This window comes from Chelonoidis abingdonii, chromosome 1 (genome assembly GCF_003597395.2).
Source record: "Chelonoidis abingdonii isolate Lonesome George chromosome 1, CheloAbing_2.0, whole genome shotgun sequence".
Classification (NCBI taxonomy): Eukaryota; Metazoa; Chordata; order Testudines; family Testudinidae; genus Chelonoidis; species Chelonoidis abingdonii.
Window position 1 is genome coordinate 197004906 of NC_133769.1, and position 22922 is coordinate 197027827.

The 22922-nt window shown below is 45.8% G+C and overlaps 1 protein-coding gene across 4 annotated transcripts in view; it reads right to left on the minus strand.

Moving 5' to 3' along the window:
- APP (amyloid beta precursor protein) overlaps window positions 1–22922 on the minus strand; it is a 384911-nt gene that overhangs the window by 221704 nt on the left and 140285 nt on the right. For all 4 annotated transcript variants that reach the window (XM_075073302.1, XM_075073299.1, XM_075073298.1 and 1 more), the window contains exon 3: window positions 4521–4650. In XM_075073302.1, the coding sequence (XP_074929403.1) occupies window positions 4521–4650 (130 nt within the window). The remainder of the gene's footprint in view (window positions 1–4520; window positions 4651–22922) is intronic.

Here is a 22922-nt window from a genome sequence, read left to right on the forward strand (position 1 = left end):
GAATAGCTACCCACAGTGCAACGCTCCGGAAATTGACGCTAGCCTCGGTACATGGACGCACACCGCCGAATTAATGTGCTTAGTGTGGCCGCGTGCATTCGACTTTATACAATCTGTTTTACAAAACTGGTTTATATAAAATCGGAATAATCCCGTAGTGTAGACATACCCTGAGTCTGAAGTCTCTGAGTATGAGGACCTGGGAGGAGCAGCACCCGGTGCCGCTGGAGATCGGTGCTGAGGCGGCGGGGAGTCCCTTATCTAGTGCAGTGCCGCATTAGCAGCGCGGTGTGGGGAGGGAGGCGACAGCATGGCCAGCTTGCCCCTCGATTGTATTGGGGGACGGGCCGTGGTAGGGAACTCCCTACAGTGCGGAGAGGCTGGCGCCGGGAGTCTCATCAAATCTGAGGCCGCCTCAAACAACTCTGGCATCAAAGGGAGGCGCAGGTCTCCGCTGAGATCCAGGGATCTAGGCCGGTTCGGACTCGACTGCCCTCTCTGCGGTGCGGGAGTCGACGGAGCAGCCGAGGGCTGTAGCCCAGCCTGTTCGCTTGCACCTGCGGACGGCATCGGCCTCGGATCCGCGGGGTGACCATTCCCTCACCGGCTCTCTCTTCTTAGTGGGCATCGGCGGCAGTGAGCGGTGCCGCACCGAAGCCAACTTTCTCTGACCCGATTCCATCTAGTGCCGGGTTTTAGACGACTTGGGCTGTGCCCTAAGTCCTGATGCCGGTGCCAGGGCGCTCTGCACCAAGGAAGACGTGCTGGGCACCGCCTCGGCCGGTTCCAGGTCCAAGAGTGGCTGCAGGGCAGTCTCCATCAGGAGGACTCTAAGTCTTTGAGAGTTCTCGGGCGGAAGCCTCTGCAGATAGAGCACTGGTCCTTTTGGTGGCTCTCTCCGAGGCACCTCAAACAGGCAGAGTGCGGGTCACTCTTGGGCACGAATTTCCCGCAGTCCTTGCAGAGTTTAAACTCGGGGTATCCGGGCATGCCCTAGCGGGCGACAAAAACTTGGGGGGGAACCCCTCCAACTATGAAGAACTATATACAATGATCTAAGTAAACTAACTATAACCCAACTATACACACGGACTATACACAAGGATATGACACTGCTAACTTGCTATGCGCAAGAGAAGTTCCAGCTAACCATCACTGGCGGTAAGAAGGAACTGAGGGGATGGAGGGTCAGCAGGCCCCTTTATAGAGCGCCATAGTGGGCGCCAGGGCCGACCCTACAGACGCTGCTAGGGGAAAATCTTCCAGCTGGCGTGCACGCGGCGCATGCACACCTACTTTGAATGGACATGAACAACCACTCGAAGAAGAAGGAAAGCTTGCCGAGGAAAGGAGACGTACCAGCACAGTCACTGGCAGTAAGAAGGAACTGAGGGAGGGGGTCCCAGCGGCGCCCCTTATACCGACATATACACACGCCACTGCAGAGGGCACCAGAACCTGTCCCTTATGGATACCACTGAGGGGAAAACTTCTAGCATTGGTGCATGTGGCGAGCACACACATACGCACAATGGAATGGACACGAGCAAGCACTCGAAGAAGAACTGAATGTATTCTTAATTAGAATTCAACAGCCTTAATTTATGTGTTTCACCTCTGAAAAACAGAAACCACAGAGGGGAAAAAAACCAGGATCCAAAAGGAGGGATTAAAGCCAAGAGGTTTCCTATACCACTCAACATTTATTTATTATAACAATAGCATTCAGAAGCCCTGAGAGAGATCTGGGGCCCATTGTGGAAGGCACTGTTCAAACACATAGAAAAATATAAAAACATAAGGGCGTCCATAATGTGTCAGATCAATGGTCCATCCAGTGCAGGATCCTGTCTTCCGACAGTGGCTAGGGCCAGATGCTTCAGAGGAAATGAACAGAACAGGGGAATTATCAAGTGATGCACTCCGTCATCCAGTCTCAACTTCTGGAAATCAGAAGTTTGGGGACACTCCGAGCATGGTGCTGAATCCCTGACAATCTTGGCTAATAACCATTGACGGGTCTATCCTCTATGAACTTATCTAATTCTTTTTTGAGGCCAGTTATACTTTTGGTCTTCAAAACATCCTCTGGCAACTAGTTCCACATCTTGACTGTGCATTGTGTTTCTTTTAAATCTGCTGTCTAATAATTTGATTGGATGACCCCTGGTTCTCATGTTATGTGAAGGGGTAAATAACACTTCCTTTTTCACTTTTTCCACTCCATTCCTGATTTTATAGACCTCTATCACATTCTTAATTTTCTCTCTTCTAAGCTAAACAGTCCCATTCTTTTTAATCTTTCCTCCGATGAAAATTGTTCCATACCCCTAATCATTTTTATTGCCCTTCTCTGTACCTTTTCCAATTCTAATTTATTTTTTTTTTTGAGATGGGAAGAACAGTACAACACACAACATTCAAGGTGTTAGGGTATCCTGGATGTAACTAGTGGCATTATGATATTTTCTGTCTCATTATCTATGCCTCTCCTAGTGGTTCCTAACATTGTTAGCCTTTTTGACTGCTGCTGCACATTAAGCAGATGTTTTTCAATAAACTATCCACAATAACTCCAACATCTCTTTCTTGAGGAGTATCAGCTAATTTAAATCCCATCATTTTGCATGACCCCTGCCTATTGTTTCACAAACTTTTCTGGCTCCTGGCTCCATGCTCCTTAATCAGAGCCATTATTATCTGTGGTAGGGGTTATCGTTAAATTATTCTATGCTCCTTTGGTCTGAAAAGAGATACTGCAGTATAAGTGTAAAATAGTTTCTTCAGCTAAATCCTGGTCAACCAGAACAAAACCTGCCCATGCCCTCCTCCAAATCGGCACCACATAGGAAGAATAGGTTTCCAGATAAGGAATGAGTGAACAGTTACACACTATGATGCCAAAGTTCTTATTTTGACATTGATCAGTAGGGTCACTACCTGGACATCAGGAAAGAAATGGTGAAGCTCCACCTACTGTTCCACTTCTACCTCCTGACACAAAAAATAAAGGATTGCAGGACTACAGTCCTTCTGCCATCATTCCCGTCACTGAATAATTGGTCAAACTTCAGTTGTTCATAGTTTCTTTGGAGGAGATTAAGGTTCACACACTAGTTTTTAGCTGCACCGTCTTTATACAAAGGCAAACTCCAACTGGAAGTTGGATGTAACTTAGAAGAAACCCAACTCAACTTACCGTGGTCCTTACAATGACAGTTCCCTGATATTATTTCAAATCCCTTTTATTTTATAGCAGGAGATTTGAGGAATTTCTGAAAAATTAGAGCCGGATGCCTCAAGAATCAGCATGGATTTGTTTCTCCCTATCCCTCTTTTGTAATAAAAAAAAAACTTATTAAAAGTGATCACTTATCTCAGCACCACTTCCAGCCAATACGCTCTTTCAAAACAAGAAGGTCAAAGAAAGGAATAGAAGGCTGCTGCCGGGAAAAGAATCTCATGGAAATGCTGGAGCTCTGATTTACTGGTGGGTAAAGGAACACAGACCTCAAGAATCTTAAAGTCTAAGCATGCATGACCTCTCTCTTGCTCCCAAAGATAAAACATTCTCATCATCTTCAATGGTTCAAAATCTAGCACTAAAGAAAAAAAGCTATACCTATATAGATGTACTTGTATAATTTTTCATGTATATCTAACCAGAAGATGGAAACATTTCTAAGGAAAGACACACATCTCCAAGTAAGTGTGTGTATCTATCTATCTATCTATCGCCCCATATCATAGAATCATAGAATCAAAAGGTTGGAAGGGACCTCATGAGGTCATCTAGTCCAACCCCCTGCTAAAGGCAGGACCATTTTCCCTAAATAATCCCAGCCAGGGTGCGGTCGAGCCGGACTTTAAATAGCTCTAAAGATGGAGATTCTACCACCTCCCTAGGTAACCCATTCCAATACTTCACCACTCTCCTAGTCAGAAAGCTTTTTCTAATATCCAGCCTCGACTTCCGCAACTGCAACTTCAAACCATATATCCCAACTGTCTAAAGAAGTGGTTCTCAACTGGGGGGCTGCGAACACTGAGCCCTTTCAGGGGGTTAACAGGGCCCCGCGGTTTCAATCTAGTGCCCTGGTGCCCCCCAGAAGGGATAAAGCTGGTGCCTCACCCCACCCAAGCTGGGAGCAGCACGGAGCTGAAGCTGGACACCACATGAAGCCGGGAGCAGCCCAGGGCTGGAGCGGGGAGCCACGTGGGAATAGAAGTCAAGCTATGTCTATGCCCAATGCTGCCACATCCTCCCTCCCAGGACAGAGCCCCAAGTCCCGCTGGGCGCTGGAGTTTTTACAGCACATTGAAGGGGGCCTCAGTAAGAAAAAGGTTGTGAACCCCTGGTCTAAAGGATTGTTGAAATGGACAATACTCGCCAGGAGAAATATGAAGATGTGAGAATATTACATAGTCATCCCCGTTTCCCAAGGAGGAGAGAGTTTTAAATGTACAGATACATATGGAGAGAAAACAGAATTGCAGATTTAAAAATCTACACAACTCACCCAAGCACCTGTAGGGAACCACAATGTGAGGGTGACTCTTGCACTGCTTCCGTCCCCTCTTGCACCAGTTTTGGATTGTCACAGGCTGGTTGGCTTCCACAACATTGGTAATTTGCAATTCAGGATAAACCTAATGTTCAAAATACAAAGAGAACAAATGTAATCAATCAAAGGCATATTTATTGTGTTATTAAATAGTGTTGACATCGATATCACAGAGTGATGTTCAATATCACGCCTTCCTCCATCTGTTGTATATTATGTAACTATCATTCATCAATTCTATTTCAGACAATGAATTTATATTGTTATATGATTCACCCAAGTAGAAGATACACTCCATTGAGAAAACAAGAACCAATAATTATCAACTATGATTGTGAATGTGGCGATAACCAACTGTCTCTTTTAAAACATTAAATGACTCCCCACCTCTGACTCCATGTCCACCTGAACTGAACATATCAATCCCTGTTCAGCTTAATTTTCCTCAGTTGTCACCAAAAGGGACATCTTTCTGTTTAGCTATAGTGTCCCCTACTGCATGACCAGTTCATCAATCTCCTCTCAAGACTCTGAACTTCCTCTCTTTTCCCAAGTCTAATCATGGACTCATCCTAAACTCAGAGCCCTCCTTTCCCCTAACATTATTGCATTCAGAAAATCTATTTCTGAATGTCAGCTATCACTTTCTCAATACAGCTCTCATCTGCATCCACACTGACAGTTTGCTGAATCACTTATTCATTTGCATGCTTAGATTATTGCTGCTCCCTCGTTTCTGACTTTCTTAAATTGCTCATCTCAAAATCCAGTCTGTTCCAAACACTGCAGTGTACTACTCAACCCACACATGTGTTGACAGTCATGCCGTTCCAGTCCTGAAAGGAACTACTCAATTACAGTCATTGCCATGATCCCAATCCATCCCCATCTCGTTTCTCCTTCAATCCTACACATGCTCTCCCCCTTTTCCTCTTTCATTTCTGGCCACAGCTGCTCTCCTTTGTCAGGGGTCAATTCTTCACTGCTAACCAGTTATATGGAACAGTCTACTCACCTCCCGAATATCTAGTTTCTCCATCCCTTCTTTTGAAAGGAAGTGAAAACTTATCTCTAATGCTGCCTATGATCAGTAATCCATCAACCAGATCCTCACGTGGAATTCACTGTACTACTAACTTCCCTTTACTTCTCATCTCATCAACTACTCCAACCTATCCTCAACTCGCTGTAACTGCTGTGCATGAAGATACTTGAAAGAGCATACAGTTCTGGAGCCTTAACATTCTGCCTTCCATAAAGGGAGGTTTTTGTTTTGTTTTTTCTGTAGTTAGGAACTCAGTGTGTTGAATGGAATACAACTTGCAGAGTAGGAAACCCTTTGCATGATGGATGGAGTTTTAAAGACGCCTGATTGATATTAAGTTCAATTATCATTTGTATTACTTGCATTCTGGTAGCACATAGACACCCAGTCAGGAGCAAGGCCCCATCCTGGTCAACACTGTGCAAACAGAGTAAAAGATGATTCCTGCCCAAATAGCTTACAATCTAATTAAGATAAAATGAAACACGTGGGTGCAGCAAAGTCAGAACTGTATCTTTAATTAAAGTTGAAATTTAAAAGCATAACATTTAAATGGCAATGATAAGTACCAATACATTTTTGTACTCTTAAGCTGCTCTGAGATTAACACTACTTGAATTCAAGCAGCGTGGAGGTAGCACATGTACAGTGGAAAGGAGGCGTAGGATGCAATATAAACATCAAACATAGGATTATGGGAATGGGAAGTTCTCTCCTAATGGTAAACTGAAGGAGATTGTAATTGAAATACTGTACAGCCACATCCTGGACTGATGTTTAAAACACATTATAAATTACATTTAAATAATTTGTTACATGTAAGCCCAGGACAATTACCTTCTCTTGCAGTGGAAAATGATCAGTTACAGAAGGAGATAGTTATTCAAGGCTGAAAGATTAGCATGTTATGTGGAACATTCATATCTGACAGGGTGAATACCATCCTATATCTCACATGGCATCCGGGCATTGCATTAATTACTACTATAAAAAGGGAAGAGAAAAAAAATCCATGGCTTTGTCTACACTTACAGTTTTGCAGCGCTGGCAGTTACAGCTGTGGCCGTACAGCTGTGTACAGCCAGCGCTGCAGTGTGTCCACACTGACAGCGACCAGTGCTGTAGTGTGTCCACACTTGCACCAGTTGCAGCGCTGTTGTGAGTGGTGCATTGTGGGCAGCTATCCCACAGAGCACCTCGTCCCATTTTGTCGCTGTGGGTTGTGGGAAGGGGACGGAAGGGTGCGGGTCATTCCGCTTCCTGTTCCAACGACCCGTGCTGCCAGGGAAACGGACCCCACGCCTAAGAGGGCCCCGCACCTAGGCAACCTTTTTAAATTTTTTTTTTTTAACTTACCCCGTCCCAGCTGCGTCTGCTCCATGTCCCGCTCCTTTGAGTGAAGCGCTGCGGGAGCGCAGCATGGCTCCGCTTCTCCAGCATGAGCTCCAGCTGGCGCGGGCTTGCACGGCTCCGCCGGGCTCCAGCCATGAGAGTGGGTGCGGGCCTTGTCGCGCTCGGCACAGGAGAGCGAGTCGCGAGCTTGCCGCGCTCTGACCGGGGTTCCAGCCGGGAGAGCGGAGTCGCGGACCTTGCGCGTCTGACCGGGCTCCAGCCGGAGAGCGGAGTCGCGGAGCTTGCCGCGCTCTGGCTGGAGTGCGGAAAGGCCGGCGGCTCAGCCGGACACAGCAAGCCCCACTCATCCGCCGTCTGGAGCTCCGCCAGAGCACAGCACAGCCCGCTCTCCCGTCTGAGCTCCGGCCGGAGCACGGCAAGCCCCGCTCTCCGTCTGGAACTCTGGGCCTTTAAATAGCCCCCTGAGCCCTGGGCAGTGAGGGGGGTATTTAAAGCCTGGGGCTCCAGCTGCCTCTGCCACCCCGGTCTTCAATAGCCGCCGGAGCCCGCCTCCCTCTTGCATTCCAGCGCTCCACGGCTATTTAAAAGCCCCGGAGTAAAGGGGTGGGGCTAACTTAAGGTGGGTTGGGGTTCCAAGCAGCCCTCTGCTGCACCCCATGACCTGCCCACACCAGTCCGCCGCCCCCTGCCTGCAGCCACCTGCACCCGTGCCACAGCCACCTCTGCAAAACACCTGTCCTGATCTCCAGCCACCCTGCCACACACCCCTGCAGCCCTGCCCAAAGCCAGCCGCCCCCCACACACTGCTGCCCGCACCAGCTCTGCACACTTCTGCCAGCCCGACCCGCCGCCCGTTTCCAGTCAACCCTGCGCACCCCACTGCCTGAAGCCAGCCCCCCACACCCCTTGTCTCCAACCAGCCACATCCCTTGCCCTGCCTCAGCCAGACGCCTACCTCCAGTCAGACCCTGCCTGCCTTCACCAGCCCATGTCCATTGCTGCCTGCAGTTCCGGGCATTAACCCTGCAGGGAGCAGCTGGAACCAACACATGTGCACACCCCAGTAAGTGGCAGGACCCACACTGTGAAACAGCAATCATTAATACCACAACCATATATGATGCAATGTATAATTTTTATTATTCATATAGTTATGGACAAGTAAAATACATGAAAGAAATGAGAGGGCTTTTTTTCCACTTTTTAAGTCATCCCTGCGATCTGTGCTTTCTCTGTAGTCAATTCCTTTCTCTTGGCACCTTTCCTTTATCTTGGCAGCCTGTTCCTTTTCATTTTCTTATCCTCCAGTCTTTGCACCTTTTTATTTCTGTGGAATACAGATTCATAACTGCCTTTCACCACATCTCTTCTTAGTCTTCCTTGGTTTTCTTAACTTTGCAGTCTTTCAGAAGTCTGCACTGATGGAGCAGTATTCAAGTCACTTTAAAAAAACACAGAGAGATGAACTGTAAACAGAGCCTGCATTGTTTTTAAGAGTTTTTGTAACATCATTTACACATTCTGAGCATAGCACAGAGAGGGCCCAGCTGCAGAATAGAGATGGCGAGTTTCCCCACACGCGGCTCACAGTGGAAGGGGGGCTGCCACGTGGCTCACCTGGGATGGGGTGGGGTGGGGGTTGCTTCACTGTGGAAGCCATGGGTTTCTGTGACTTGTGAAAGCAAAGAGCAGCTACAGGGAAATAACACTGAACCCTACACCCCATCTGCCACAGCAGCTACTCTCAGAGCCATCTTCACACGCAGCTCACCGGGAAGGGGTGGGGTGGGGTGGGGGTTGCTTACTGTGGAGCCATGGGTTTCTGTGACTTGTGGAAAGCAAAGGCAGCTACAGGGAAATCAATGGGCTATTCCACATTCTAGGCATGCTTGCAGGCAGCCATAGCCCCCTGCTCCAAAACATTTGCATCCTTATAATAAAAGCTTCTTACCAGGAACAGGCTCCTCTGCTGGTTCCTCACTACAAGTCCCAGCAGCTGCGACGGCTAGCTTCTTCCTGGCTGGAAAATAGCTCCTGCCTGCATGACTTCTGGGAGTCTCCAAACACCTCAGTAGCCTCCTCCTCGGGTTCCTCTACAACTCCCCTCCTCTCCAGGCTCTGAGCCAGGGCAGTGGAGTGCGAAGCGATGACCAGAGAGGCTGAAAAGAATGCTGGGATAAGTCCTAATACCCTGGAGGCCAATAAAAACGCTGGTGATGGTCCCACACTGATGACCAGCCTGCATCACCAAGCTGGTCTCGCTACACCGGAAGCAGACCCAGGTGTACAGCCAGCGCTGCAAACAGGGAGTTGCAGCGCTGGCTGAGCTTTTAAGTGTAGACACCTGCTAAGTTGCAGCGCTGTAACCCCCTCGCCAGCGCTGCAACTTGCAAGTGTAGCCAAGCCCCATGACTGTATATCATGTCCATGATGGAACCACTGTACTTCCAATATTATATGGAACAGTTTCTCTTTTACATCGGATCAGATGTATTTTTTTTAATAGTAAAAGGGACAGGATTTGGGGTTTTTGACTCCAACTTCTAGGAAGTATGAAGCAAAGCAAGAAATGCGAAGAATATAGGTCTATATGGATAATGTTGCTGTGGAGTTTACTACCAATATTTCTGGATTTGTAAGACCTTGGATTGGCTTTGTTCTACTTACTTGTATCTGTTCTGTAGCAGACAGATTTAAGCGTTTACTATTTACACTGTAAATGCACTAAAATTTTCATGTTCAGTTATTAAACATCTGCATAAAGTGAATGCAACAGAATCTGCTGCTCTCTATCAGTGTGCAAGTACTGAATTTTAATCAAGTTGACAATATTATGAATGAAATAAAATCTTATTTTCACCCCCTGAAACCTGGTGTCTCTTCCCTTCAGTCCTCCTCACTTCCCTTCCCTGACAGGTGAGTGCACAATCATGCTTCTGTTCCTGTTCTCTGTCATAGCAGTACCAAAACGCATTAATTAGGATTCCATGAAGCTGGTAAGTTGCAAGCTGCACTGTTGTGTAAACACTATTAATCAAAAGTACACAGGCTGTTTTGGGAGCCATAGGGAGAGGTACAACAGAAGGATTTGGTTTGCTGCGTTGACTAAAGGCAATATTTGAGAGGACAAAAGTTTACCACTCCAAATATAGACACCTTAAACTGAATTTCTGATGGCATCATTAACAATACCTTGGGTCATAAGTGTGAGACATGATGCAATGTCACTGAAATGTTCTCACTGCAGAATTTTTCTGATATAGTTCACTGAATAAGTCAAACTCATAATGGAAATGTGGCTATTGTACATTATGTACACTGAAAAAAACACTAACATCTACAAAATGTCAAGTTTTAAAGTGTTTTTGTTGGGAAAGAAAGAAAGAAGAGTAAGTGTATGTAGACTTCAGGACTCCAATTCAGGAATTTTTTCCTATTCAGGACAACACTTAAGCACATGGTTAAAGTTAACCACATACTAAGATGCCTTCCTGATGATTACAATTAACTATTGATGTGAGGCCTTGTTAAAACAGTAGCAGCACGACACAGATTAAGATAAAATAGGATAATTTATCCATGTTTTATCTGAAATTTTCCTTTCTTGAAATAAATTAGGTCCACAGAGCCATGACACCAGGTACTCTACTCTATGCAGCCCTGGAGGCAAACCAAACCTGTCAAACAGAAGCAGACAAGGTGCGGCTCCAACCACCACTTGAGACATTTCCTGGGAAACACTAAGCACTCTGTCAGTAAGGAAACTTTAGAAGTAAGATTAAACAGAACAATCCTCCTGTAGAGCAAGGTACTCATCTAACAAAAAACTCTGAGTGCCAATTAAGAATTCAATATCTTTTCCCCAACTGATAGCCCATTCAGGTGGCTTGTAACTGTGGACCGCATTACTCCAAGAAAGGAAATTTCCAGGTGAGCCCTGGATAAATTTTCCTATTTTTATTCATAATGAGGTCCACAGATCCATGACATCCGGATTTTTATACTAGCATCTATTCGAGGCAAGAACTATTTAGAGTTATTTACAGACATGAAAGAGCATAACCCTTTATTAATAGTTACTGGGATACTATAGCAAGGAGCACCCATCTACTAAAGTCAGCACCAGATGCTTCATGTCCAGCTTGCAGAATTTGAAGGTGGTACGAACAGATGACCAGGTAGCTGCTTTATTGATTTTCTTTTGTGTATGATCTTTCTGCCCATGAAGCTGTCACCTTTCAAACGGAGTGAGCTCTGATTCTGGAAGACTGAGTTACACTTTTTTTTGACTTGTGAGCTTCTGAGATGAAAATAATTTGGACACCTGGAAGCAGAGGATTTTGAAGCCTTCTTTCCCTTTGACACTGGATAATAAAGCAAAAAGCATGTGTCTTTCTGATCAGAGCTGTGTGGTAAATATATACTTGGAGAGCTCAGAAGACTCCAAAGTATGCCACAATTTCTCTTTGCAGCAAAATGAAGCTGGACAGGAGGATGGAAGAACACTCTCCTGTGCTTTATGGAGCCTGCAGTTATATCTTTTAGTATGAAGACTGATCAGTTCTGACTACCACTTTGGCCTTATGAAACATGCAATAATGCAGTTTCAGGAAAAGAGCTCACAACTCAGACACCCTAACAACAGACAAGATTGCTATCAAAAACACCACTTTAATGATTAGAAAGTAATGAGGCACCTTCACAAGTATTTCAAACGGAGGGCCTGTAATGGCAATTAGAACTAGGTAAGATCACATAATATAACTTGATGCATTACAGGAGGATGTAGAAGAGATGCTGCTCTCCTTTAAAAAAAACAAAGTCAGGCATAGCCTGAGTCTATCTTAAAGAAATCTGACACACACTGGTACTGAAGCAGATGTGGGGGGTTGATCTCCAGGCCCCTGAATACACTGAGTTAGTAGATTTATTTCTAGTAACTAAAATTGTGGATATTACCTCTCTGAATAAACTTGGCTTAAGAGGTTCTATTTATGAACCAGGCAGTTAGGCTTAAATTGTCTGGATTCTGATGCATAATTGGCCCTTATACCATCATATCCCTTCTGGACAGACAGCTGATGGGAGGTCTTTGGACCACGCCAAGACGGTCAGAGAACCAAGGACTCTTGACCAGAACTGGGCTACCACAACTACCAGTGCTGCTTCTCTCCTGATCTTTTGTAGCATTCTGATGTGTAAAGGAAAGGGAAGGGAGGCATACAAAAGTCCCTTCTGGCCATCTCTGCAACAGGCTTTGTGGCCTTGGCTCTTATGATTCCACCAGCAAGAGAAGGAAACTGATACTTTGTAATTCAGATGGGAGGCAAACAGATCTATCTTTTACCAGGCAATGAAACCCCTCTGGGTATAGTTCCCATTCTGAATGATCTAACTTTTGCCTGCTGAGCCAATTAGCCACAACATTCCGTTTTCCCTTGGATGTGAAGGGAGCGACTTGTCTGTAGTGTCTCCTTTGCCCAAGTCATCAGGAGGTCTGCTTCTCTTCGAAAAACTGTAAATCATGTTCCCCTTTTTCTGCTGATGCATGACATGGCTGAAGTGTTGTCAGTCATGATAAGTAGGAGGCAAGTCCAGATACAGAAGCAAAGCCCTGAGATCATATTGGACTGCTCTGAGCTCTTGCCTTGTGTTGACAAAACTGTGTAGTGTAGACAAGGCATAAGAATATCCACATGGGAGACCAATGAACATAGAAAAGACAAAAGTACATGAACAGGTTGACTGTTTTGATAAGCTTTCTTAGCGTCTCCCAACTTTCTTGCAATAAGGTGTTCTGTAGAGGACATGACACTAGAAATACATTGAGACTTTCAAACAGCTCTCACAAAACGGTGGCTCTGCAGCATACTTATTGCTTTGATGGTACTGACTCTGGATGAGGCTTGAATAAGGAAGTCACCAAAACAGGGTTAACAGACTCCTTCCTGAGCTGCTACTAACACTACAAGCATTTTCATAAACTCTTGCAGTGCTGTTGATAAATCAAAGAGAAAGAACTTGTATTGGTAACACTGTGCTGTCAAAACATAGCTAAGGACACACCTATGAGACTGTCAAACTAGGATATGAAGATAGGTGTCCTTCAAGTCTACTGATGTCCTACAGTCCCTTTGTTCATGGCAGCTAGTGTGGATTATAAGATCTCCATCATGAATTCTGATTTCTGCACGGATTTCTTGAGATAACTGATGTCAAGAGATGCTCTGTGACCTTGTTTTGTATGAAGGGGAGGGACAGGTTCAGTTGCTCTAATTCATAGATCTAGAATGAGAAGGGGAGTCTGCATACCCTAACTCTTCCTTAGACTATAGAAATTTATTTACAAGCTAAAAAAGACCATCCTCACAATACCGTTTATCCACACTAGCATTGCATCTGAAAGTAACCAGAGTGATGAGGGTGGATTAGGGGGAAGTGGGAATGGCAGCCCAATAGTTATGATATGGCGACCCTGAGGAGGACAGTCCCAAAACTTTCAGTCTTTTAGGTGTGGCAGAAAAATCCTTATCATGCTATTACACACTCACAGGGTTTAAGAGGAGTATAGCTACAGCTTCTCTAAGGCATCTGCATACCTTATAACTCAGAATAGTTAGTATTCTTTTGCCTTAAAATGTATTTTCTATTTTTTTCCCTCTTTTTAAAAATATTTTATTATCTGAGTCTTTAGCTCTGATTTAGAGTGTCGATCTTCCTTCTCTAAGCGGGGAGAATTTCTTTTGTGGGATTGCGTGTGAATGTCAAGAGGAAACAACACTTATCTGTGGCCTGGTCTTTCCAGCATCGATTTCACATGCTGCACTTCATGAAGGTGACCAGGGGACATAGGTGCTAATGGATTATCTCCCATGCTGCATGCCACAAAGATGAGCAGAGGAATGAGGTGCTGGGGATATCTGCCCCGCTACACTCTGCAGATTTATGCGGCTTGAGGGAAACAGATTTCACTCTGACTTTTAGAGCATTTCCTAGGGGAACCACTTGAATCAGACTCTTCAGAAGACGAAGGGGGCAGAGAGCTTTTATTCTTTCCTTATGTTGGGACAACTAGAGGGGTCTGAACGTTTGAAAGACTTCTTTTTTTATGCCTCTCTTTGATCCTCCTACTCAGGAGAGAGGAATTTCTGAATGACAGTCCAGGAGGGCTGGGGGAGAGAACCATGTGGTTGGTTATTCTTTTAACCAGGTTTCTGGCCCTGAAAAAGTGGAGGTTCTGACTGGAAGTTTGTGCTGGAATGGCTCCAGAAGGGGGCTCCCCTGTGTCCCTCACTTTAAGAGAAATTCCTGGACGTGGCCTGGAGATAGGTCAACTCCACCCCAAGGGAACCAGGCTCCAAACCTGAACATTCAACGTCGAGTCCTTGGCTTGTTTGCTGCACTGGGAAACAGAGCTGGTTGGGCACAGCCCTGAATCACTGCAGGGCTGAAATGGGGCTTGCTGTACAACAGAAGGAGGGGATGGGCCCAATGGCCCGTTACCAGACTCTCCTCCTTGGTAAGTCTCAGGATCCCTGCCGGTAGCTCCCTGCCACTGCAGAAGTACAGGAGAGGGACTGGGCAGGTGCTTCAAAGTCAACAGTCACAGCTGTGAGACAAGGCTCCATTGGCAAGGTGGGAAGTTTCTCTACCCCTTTGATATTGTGCTTCAACCTACACTCACCCCATATGTATGAGGGAGTTTGGGGTGGGTAGAGAGCCATCACTTGCTACTCCTGGGGCTGCTGTCATAGCATGTGCCAAGCCTGGGGAATTCTGCTGCTGAGCTACTGCCAATGCTCCCTTGAAGTTCTGCTGCTTGGGGAGGCAGGCTGCTGGAAACCCTCTCCATGCCTGAACACTGGCTTTCCCTCTCTTAGGCTACATCAACACTATAAGCTAGGGCTGTGATTCCCAGCTCATGTAAACATACTCATGCTGGCTCTCATCTGAGCTAGCACCCTAAAAATACTATTAGCTGCAGTAGCATGGGCAGCCGTAGCATTGCACTAGCCACACCGAGTACAAACCCATCCAAATCTCGTGGGTATATACTCAGGGCCATTAGCGTGCACCACTGCAGCTTATTTTTAGCATGCCAGCTCACATGAGAGCTAGCATGAGTATGTCTATGCAAGCTGGGAATCACACCCCTAGCTCACAGTGCAAATGTGGCCTTAGCAGTCTCTGCCACACAGCGCTCCACATAGATGATGAGCAGGGTACAGACAGTCCCAGAACTGAGGAGAAAGGGAATCCTCTCTGCCAGTAAAGGCAGACCCTGACAGCCTGCAGATTTTAAGGCTTCTCAAATTTGCTGTGGAGCAGAGAGAAGCTGTTCTGTCTACCTCAAGCTGGAGAGGCAGATGAAAGCTGGCCTTTTGTTAGACATGGAGCCTCACCTCCCCTATCTCTAATTGACAGGTTGGATCTGTCTCCAAGGCTGCATAGAGCAGAGTACAGGCGAGTTGCATCACACGTGCATTTAACTTACGCAAATTCAATTATACACACTTGGCAAAAAAAAGAACAAGAAGATACTTGTAAATAGTGCAGACGATTCCATCCAACCAAGCATATGCCCCGGAGCGAGAGTGAGATGGGAGACGTGAATCTGCTGTTCCCTCAGTCGGTCTCAGTTCCAGCGTACCTCTCATAGTGTGAGCATCTCGCCGCACTGATTGTGATTCTTGTATTTAAAGACATGTATTTTTCTTACAACACGGCCCCTAAACGCAAGCCAATTACTTCATGTGGTGCTCAACCGAAGAAACAACGATCTGTTCCAACGCTGGAGGAAAAATTGGCTGTGTTGGACTTATTGAGAGATGGAATGTCGGTCTCCAATGTGATGCGTAAATATGGCCACAATGAATCTAGCATCCATGCCATCAAGATTCGAGAGAGAAATTTGTCAGCTGTGGCATCAAGTGATCCGATAACTGTTAAGGTGACGAGCCAGGTGCATGACAAGACTTTAGTGAAGATTGAAAAGGCATTAAACTTATGGCTCGAAAACATGAATCGTAAACGTGTGCCTATCGATGGCAACACATTGCGAGAAAAGGCTCTTAGCCTCTACGTGCTGTTCAAACCTCCTGCCGAAGAGGGACAGCCTTCTGATGAGAAAGAATTCAAAGCCAGCCAAGGCTGGCTTAATGGTTTTAGCAACTGCTTCAACCTCGAAAACGTGCAGACTACTGGTGAAGCTGCATCTGCCAATGAAGAGGAAGCAAAAGCCTATCCCGAACAATTAAAGAAAATCATAGCAGAAAAGGGCTATCTTCCGGAACAAGTTTTTAATGTTGACGAGACTGGGTTCTTCTGGAAAACAAATGTCCAACCGCACTTACAGTTCGAAATCAGAAAGACAAGCCCCTGGATTCAAAGCAGCTAAAGACCGTGTGACTGTGATGTTTTGTGGCAATTCGGCTGGGCATTTAACAAAGCTAGCTTGCTCTACAGGGCTGCAAATCCCCTACCCTAAAAGGCAAGAACAAAAATCTGCCTGTGTTCTGGCAATCAAATAAAAAGGCTTGGGTGACGGCAGCATTATTTCTGGACTGGTTCCGCAAGTGTTTCATTCCAGAGGTCAAGCAGTACCTTGAAGAGAAAGGACTTGACTTTAAAGTGTTGCTGATTATAGACAACGCTCCTGACCACCCTGTGGCACTCCGGTTTGCACATAAGCATGTTGAAGTCATCTTCCCCCCCCAGCCCCCCATACCACCTCCATCCTCTCGACCAAGGCGTGATTCGCCGTTTCAAGGCCATTTACACAAGGCTTATGTTCTCATAGATACGTAGCACTATGGATGCTGATCCCAATCTTAATGTGATTGGGTGTTGGAAGTCCTTCAACATTGCCAATTGCATCACTTATATTAAACAGGTAATGGATGCAATCAAGCCTGAAACAGTCAATGCATGTTGGCGAAACCTATGAAAAGAATGTGTGAATGATTTTAAGGGTTTCCCGACCATTGACAAAGAAGTGAAACGCATTGTTCAGGTGGCCAGGCAAGTGGGTGGTGATGGCTTCATTGACATCCTTGAGGAAGAAACTGAAGAACTGGGAGCCATAGAGAAACATTGACTAACAAAGAGTTAGTGGAACTGATAAAATTGTCTACAGAAGACGAAGATGACGACGATGAATAGGAAGAGCCAGCAAGTTGGAATCTTCATACATTTGCTGAAGTGTTCCAAGCAGCGAAACGCTTGAATGATTTAATTTCTGAATATGATCTCTCTATGGAACGAAGCCTCAAAAATCACATGTAGTATTACGGACGATTTGAGACCATATCAAGAAATGCTTGAGCAGCTCAAGAGACAACAGTGACAGTTGCCGATCATCACGTTTTTCAAGAAAAAACAGCCAGCAGCAGATGAGCCTACGCAATCATCTTCTCAAGCTGAACCATAGCCAACCACTTTGTCTACGACTCACTCTCCAACACCTCCATTTCCTGGATCAACATCAAGCCCTGACAACCTCCTGTAACAACCCCCTGTAATTAAAAATACAGTACTGTAAAATTTTGAATATGTACTCTATTTTGTACATTACTGCATACATTATACATATTACTGTATAGGGTTGTATACACAAAACCATGTACAGTATACTGTACTTTATGGGCGATTTAAGGGATTTTCAAGGGTAATTTTGACTACATGCGATTTTCGCCTAACTCGCTGATTTTAGAACCTAGCCCCCACGTAAGATGCGACTCCACTGTGCTCAGTGTCATGGATCCACAGACCTCATGAATAAGAGGAAAGATGCGTGAACTAGTTTCAACATGGATATAGCCTGTTTAAGCTGCTGGCAATATATTTTTTACTGAACCAAATACCATGGACTAGCCCAGTGGTTCTGAAACTAGGGCCACAGCTTGTTCAGGAAAAGCCCCTGGCGGGCCAGGCCGGTTTGTTTACCTGCCGTGTCCGCAGGTTCGGCCGATCGCGGCTCTCACTGGCCACGGTTCACCGCTCTAGACCAACAGGGGCTGCAGGAAGGGCGACCAGCACATTCCTCGGCTCACATCGCCTCCTGCAGTCCCCATTGGCCGGGAGCTGCGATCGGTCGAACCCACAGATGTGGCAGGTAAATAAACCGGCCCGGCCCACCAGGGGCTTTCCCTGAACAAGCAGCAGAGAACCACTGAAATAGTCTGCTTTTGACGCATACTATTTAGTCACATAAAAGCACCAATACGAAAAAGTCTTCTGTTGTATTTTACATTAGTTACTAGATTCCTAATTTCTTTTGACAGCTCACATAAATGAGCCTTTCATACTTGCACAACCAAAATTAGACTTTGATTTCACTAATTAATCAAATACTGGTAACACAAACCCACTGAAGCAACAGGTCCCACAACTTGAAGTGGGATCTACTCGGGGCTAGAGGGAAATCATTTTCATGTTTATTTGTGGTATCCCTGAGGAGACAGTTTCTTCTGGATGGTCAAAATTATTAACTTTAGAAGATTATGGCAGAAGGGATAGCTCTAAATACTCTCAATCCTCTGAACAACTGTACAGCAAAACATTTAAATACACTAAAAGTTAAGCAAAGACATAAAAGACATTTAGGCAATCAAAAGGTGACAAACTGTAAATTGTCCACATGTAAGTTTTCTTTAATCTTGATATTTATTTTTTAAACTTCATTGTATTTAATGCAATTTGTATCCAGTTAAATTTAGCTGTAAATAATATAAGTCTGGTGGTCATTTGGTCATATAGGCCACAATCCGACAAAGATTTATCCTTGTGTTTAATATTATTGCTGAGAGTAATTGCATAGATTTCAAACAACTGGGGTCAGGGTAAAACAAATAAATGCATGTCTGTTTTGTACACTGGAACAAATCCTGCACACGCCACACAAGTAACCCTCAGTGGTTTCAGCAGAACTATTCAGGGGGAAAATTTATAAGAAAACACTTATTTAAAAGGAATATTTTCTCCTAAATTTCCCCATGAAAAACTTCCTTTTTTAAAAAAACAAAAAAACAAAAAAAACCTGAAACTGGAAAATTTTTGGTTTTCATGAACTGTTTTTGACACAAATATTTGATTTTCAGAAAAAAAAAATTTCTGAAAACACAAACTCAAACCCCGCACCCCGCCCAAAAAAATCTGCACTACTTACAGGATTATTATAAGACCCTACCTCTTGTTCACTGATCTGTGCTACAGTATTCTAATAGGTACAGGGAGAACCCAATAGGTACACTATTCTGATCAAATTTTTGGCACTTCATAGCATACTATGTATTCATTTTTTTTAAATCAACAGTGTGGAAGAAAACAAAATCATCACTGATAAAGTTTGCAGATGACCTAAGGTGGCTAAATAATTAAAAGGACAGGTCATGGATACAGAACAATCTGGATCACTTGGTAAACTGGGTGCAAGTAAATAATATGCATTTCAATAAAGTTCTACATCTAGAAACAGAGAATCAGGCCACACTTACAGGATGGAGGACTCTACTCTGGGAAGCAGTGACTCTGGAAGAGACTGGAAGGGTCATAGGGGATAAGTAGCTGAACAGAACACACCTAAGTTAACGCTTTGGTTCAGAAGGGCTAATGCGATCCTTGGATGTTTAAATAGGACATATTGAGCAGGAGTAGAGAGGTTATATTAACGCTGTATTTAGCACTGGAAACACTACTACTGGATTACTGATATCCACAGTTCAAGAAAGATATTGATAAATTGGAGAGGGTTCAGAAAAAAGCCATGAGAATGATTATAAACTATGCCTCCATGAGCTCAATCTATTTAGTTTATCCAAGAGAAGACTAAGGCTTGATGTGATTGCAGTCTGTCAGTACTTAGATGGGGAACAGAAATTTGACAGCAGACTCTTCAATCTACCAGAGAAAAAAGTGTACCAAGATCTAGTGGTTTAAAGTCGAAACTAACTCCTTATCAACACTAACCCTAGAAGTCAATTTCAGTTATGCTAGTTAAGTTACTTCACTTCAGTCGATGTAACTTACATTGATCTACAGCAGTGTCACTGTGCTATGTCAAAGGGAGACACTCTCCCATTGACATAGCTTCTACCTCTCGTTGAGGTGGATTACTGAACTTGACAGGAGAGAGTTCTCCTATTGACCTGTCGTGTCTTCATTAGACCAGCTAAATCAATGCCCACTGCATGGATCACAGCAGCACCAATTTAGCCCATAGTAAAGACAAACCCTAGGCAAATTCAGATTGGAGATACAGTAGAACCTCAGAGTTATGAACACCAGAGTTATGAACTGACCAGTTAACTGCACACCTCATTTGGAACCAGAAGTACACAACTGGGCAGCAGCAGAGCCAAAAATAAACATATAAATACAAATACAGTATAGTACTGTGTTAAATGTAAACTACTAAAAATATAAAGGGAAAGCAGCATTCTTCTTCCGCATAGTAAAGTTACGAAGCAGTATTAACTCAATGTTCAGTGGTAAATTTTTGAAAGAACAACCGTAACGTTTTGTTCAGAGTTGTGAACAAAAGACGGTTACTCACCTTTGTAACTGTTGTTCTTCAAGATGTGTTGCTCATATCCATTCCAGTTCGGTGTGCGCACCCCGCATGCACGTTCGTCGGAGAAACTTTTACCGTAGCAACACTCGGCGGGTCAGCTGGGCGCCCCCTGGAGTGGCGCCGCTATGGCACCGGATATATACCCCAGCTGACCCGGCCACCCTTCAGTTCCTTCTTGCCGGCTACTCCAACAGTGGGGAAGGAGGGTGGGTTTGGAATGGATACGAGCAACACATCTTGAAGAACAACAGTTACAAAGGTGAGTAACCGTCTTTTTTTCTTCAAGTGATTGCTCATATCCATTCCAGTTAGGTGATTCCCAAACCTTACCTAGGCGGAGGGGTAGGAGTGAGATGTAGCAGCATGCAGAGCCGCCGCGCTAAAGGCTGCATCATCTCTAGACTGTTGGACCAGAGCATAGTGCAAAGCAAAGGTGTGGACCGATGATCATGTCGCCACGCGGCATATCTCCTGGACAGGCACGTGGGCCAGGAAAGCGGCTGAAGAAGCCTGAGCTCTGGTAGAATGCGCCGTGAGATGGCCCGAAGGGACATGAGCCAGGTCATACCATGTGCGTATGCATGCCGTCACCCAAGAGAAGATCCTCTGGGAGGAAACTGGTAGACCTTTCATCCGTTCAGCGACTGCCACGAACAGCTGGGGTGATTTCTGGAAGGGCTTAGTCCGCTTGATGTAAAAAGCGAGCACCCTACAGACATCTAAGGAGTGTAACTGCTGCTCCCGTCAAGAAGAGTGAGGTTTCAGAAAGAAGACCAGAAGGATGATGTCCTGGTTGGTATGGAATGCTGACACTACCTTAGGGAGGAACGCCGGATGAGGTTGCAACTGTACCTTGTCCTTGTGAAAGACAGTATACGGCGAGTCCACCGTAAGCACTCGAAGTTCGGAGACCCCTCTGGCCGATGTAATGGCCACTAGGAAGCCTGCCTTCCACGACAGGTACAGGAGCGAGCAAGTCGCCAGTGGCATCAGTCTGTTTAGGACTAAGTTGAGGTCCCAGGTGAGGGCAGGGCATTGTACTGGGGGGTAGAGGCGCTCCAGGCCCTTAATGAATCTGGTGACAAGGGGGTGGGAAAACACAGTGTGGCCACCTTCTCCAGGATGGAATGTGGAGATAGCCGCCAAGTGCACCTTCAGAGAGGATATCGCCAGGCCCTGTTGTTTAAGAGACCAGAGGTAGTCCAGAACAGTGGGGATCGAGACCTCAGAGGGAGTAACGTCCTGCGTTGTGCACCAGCAAGAGAAGCGTTTCCACTTGGCCAAGTACGTGGATTGAGTGGAAGGCTTTCTGCTACTGAGGAGAATATGCTGTACCGGAGCGGAACAGCGTAACTCCGATGTGTTTAGCCATGCAGGAGCCAAGTCATGAGGTGAAGGGCCTGCAGGTCTGGGTGGCGAAGCCTTCCGTGGTCCTGCGTGATGAGGTCTGGAAGGAGCGGCAGAGTAACTGGGCTGGCCATGGACAGGTCGAGCAGGGTGGTGTACCAGTGCTGTCTGGGCCACGCTGGTGCAGTCAGGATCAGATGCGCTCTGTCCCTGCGGAGTTTTATTAGGACCTTGTGAACCAGAGGGAACGGTGGGAAGGCATATAGCAGGTGGTGCCTCCACAACATGAGGAATGCATCCGTGATCGATCCTGGTGAAAGACCCTGGAAGGAGCAGAACGCTTGGCACTTCCTGTTTGTGCAGGAGGCGAACAGGTCTATGAGGGGAAACCCCCACCTCCGGAAGATCGAATGAATGACGTCTGGTCTTATCGACCATTCATGACAGAGGAAGGATCTGCTCAGCTGATCCGCCAGAGTGTTCCGAATCCCAGGGAGAAAGGACGCCACCAGGTCTATCGAGTGGGCTATGCAGAAGTCCCAGAGTCGAATGGCCTCTTGACACAGGGGAGAAGAGCGAGTCCCTCCCTGTTTGTTGATATAATACATGGCCGTTGTGTTGTCTGTAAACAGAGACACAATGGCCATGAAGATGTTGTTGGAACCCCTGACAAGCGACGCGGACTGCTCTCAGCTCCCGGGCGTTTATGTGGACCGTCAGCTCCTGCGACGACCAAAGGCCCTGGGTACGAAGGTGACCTAGGTGAGCCCCCCAACCGAGAGATGGCGCATCCGTTGTTAAGGACAGTGAAGGCTGTGGTGGATGGAACGGTATTCCTGCACATACCAGGGAGGGGGTTAGCCACCAATCGAGAGAGCGTAGGGTGCTCGGGGGAACTGTCATCAGAACGTCTACTGGGTCCCTACCTGGACGGTACACTGAATTGAGCCACGTTTGAAAGGGCCGCAGGCGGAGCCTGGCGTATTTGGTCACATAAGTACAAGCGGCCATGTGTCCCAGTAGGCCGAGACACATACGAGCC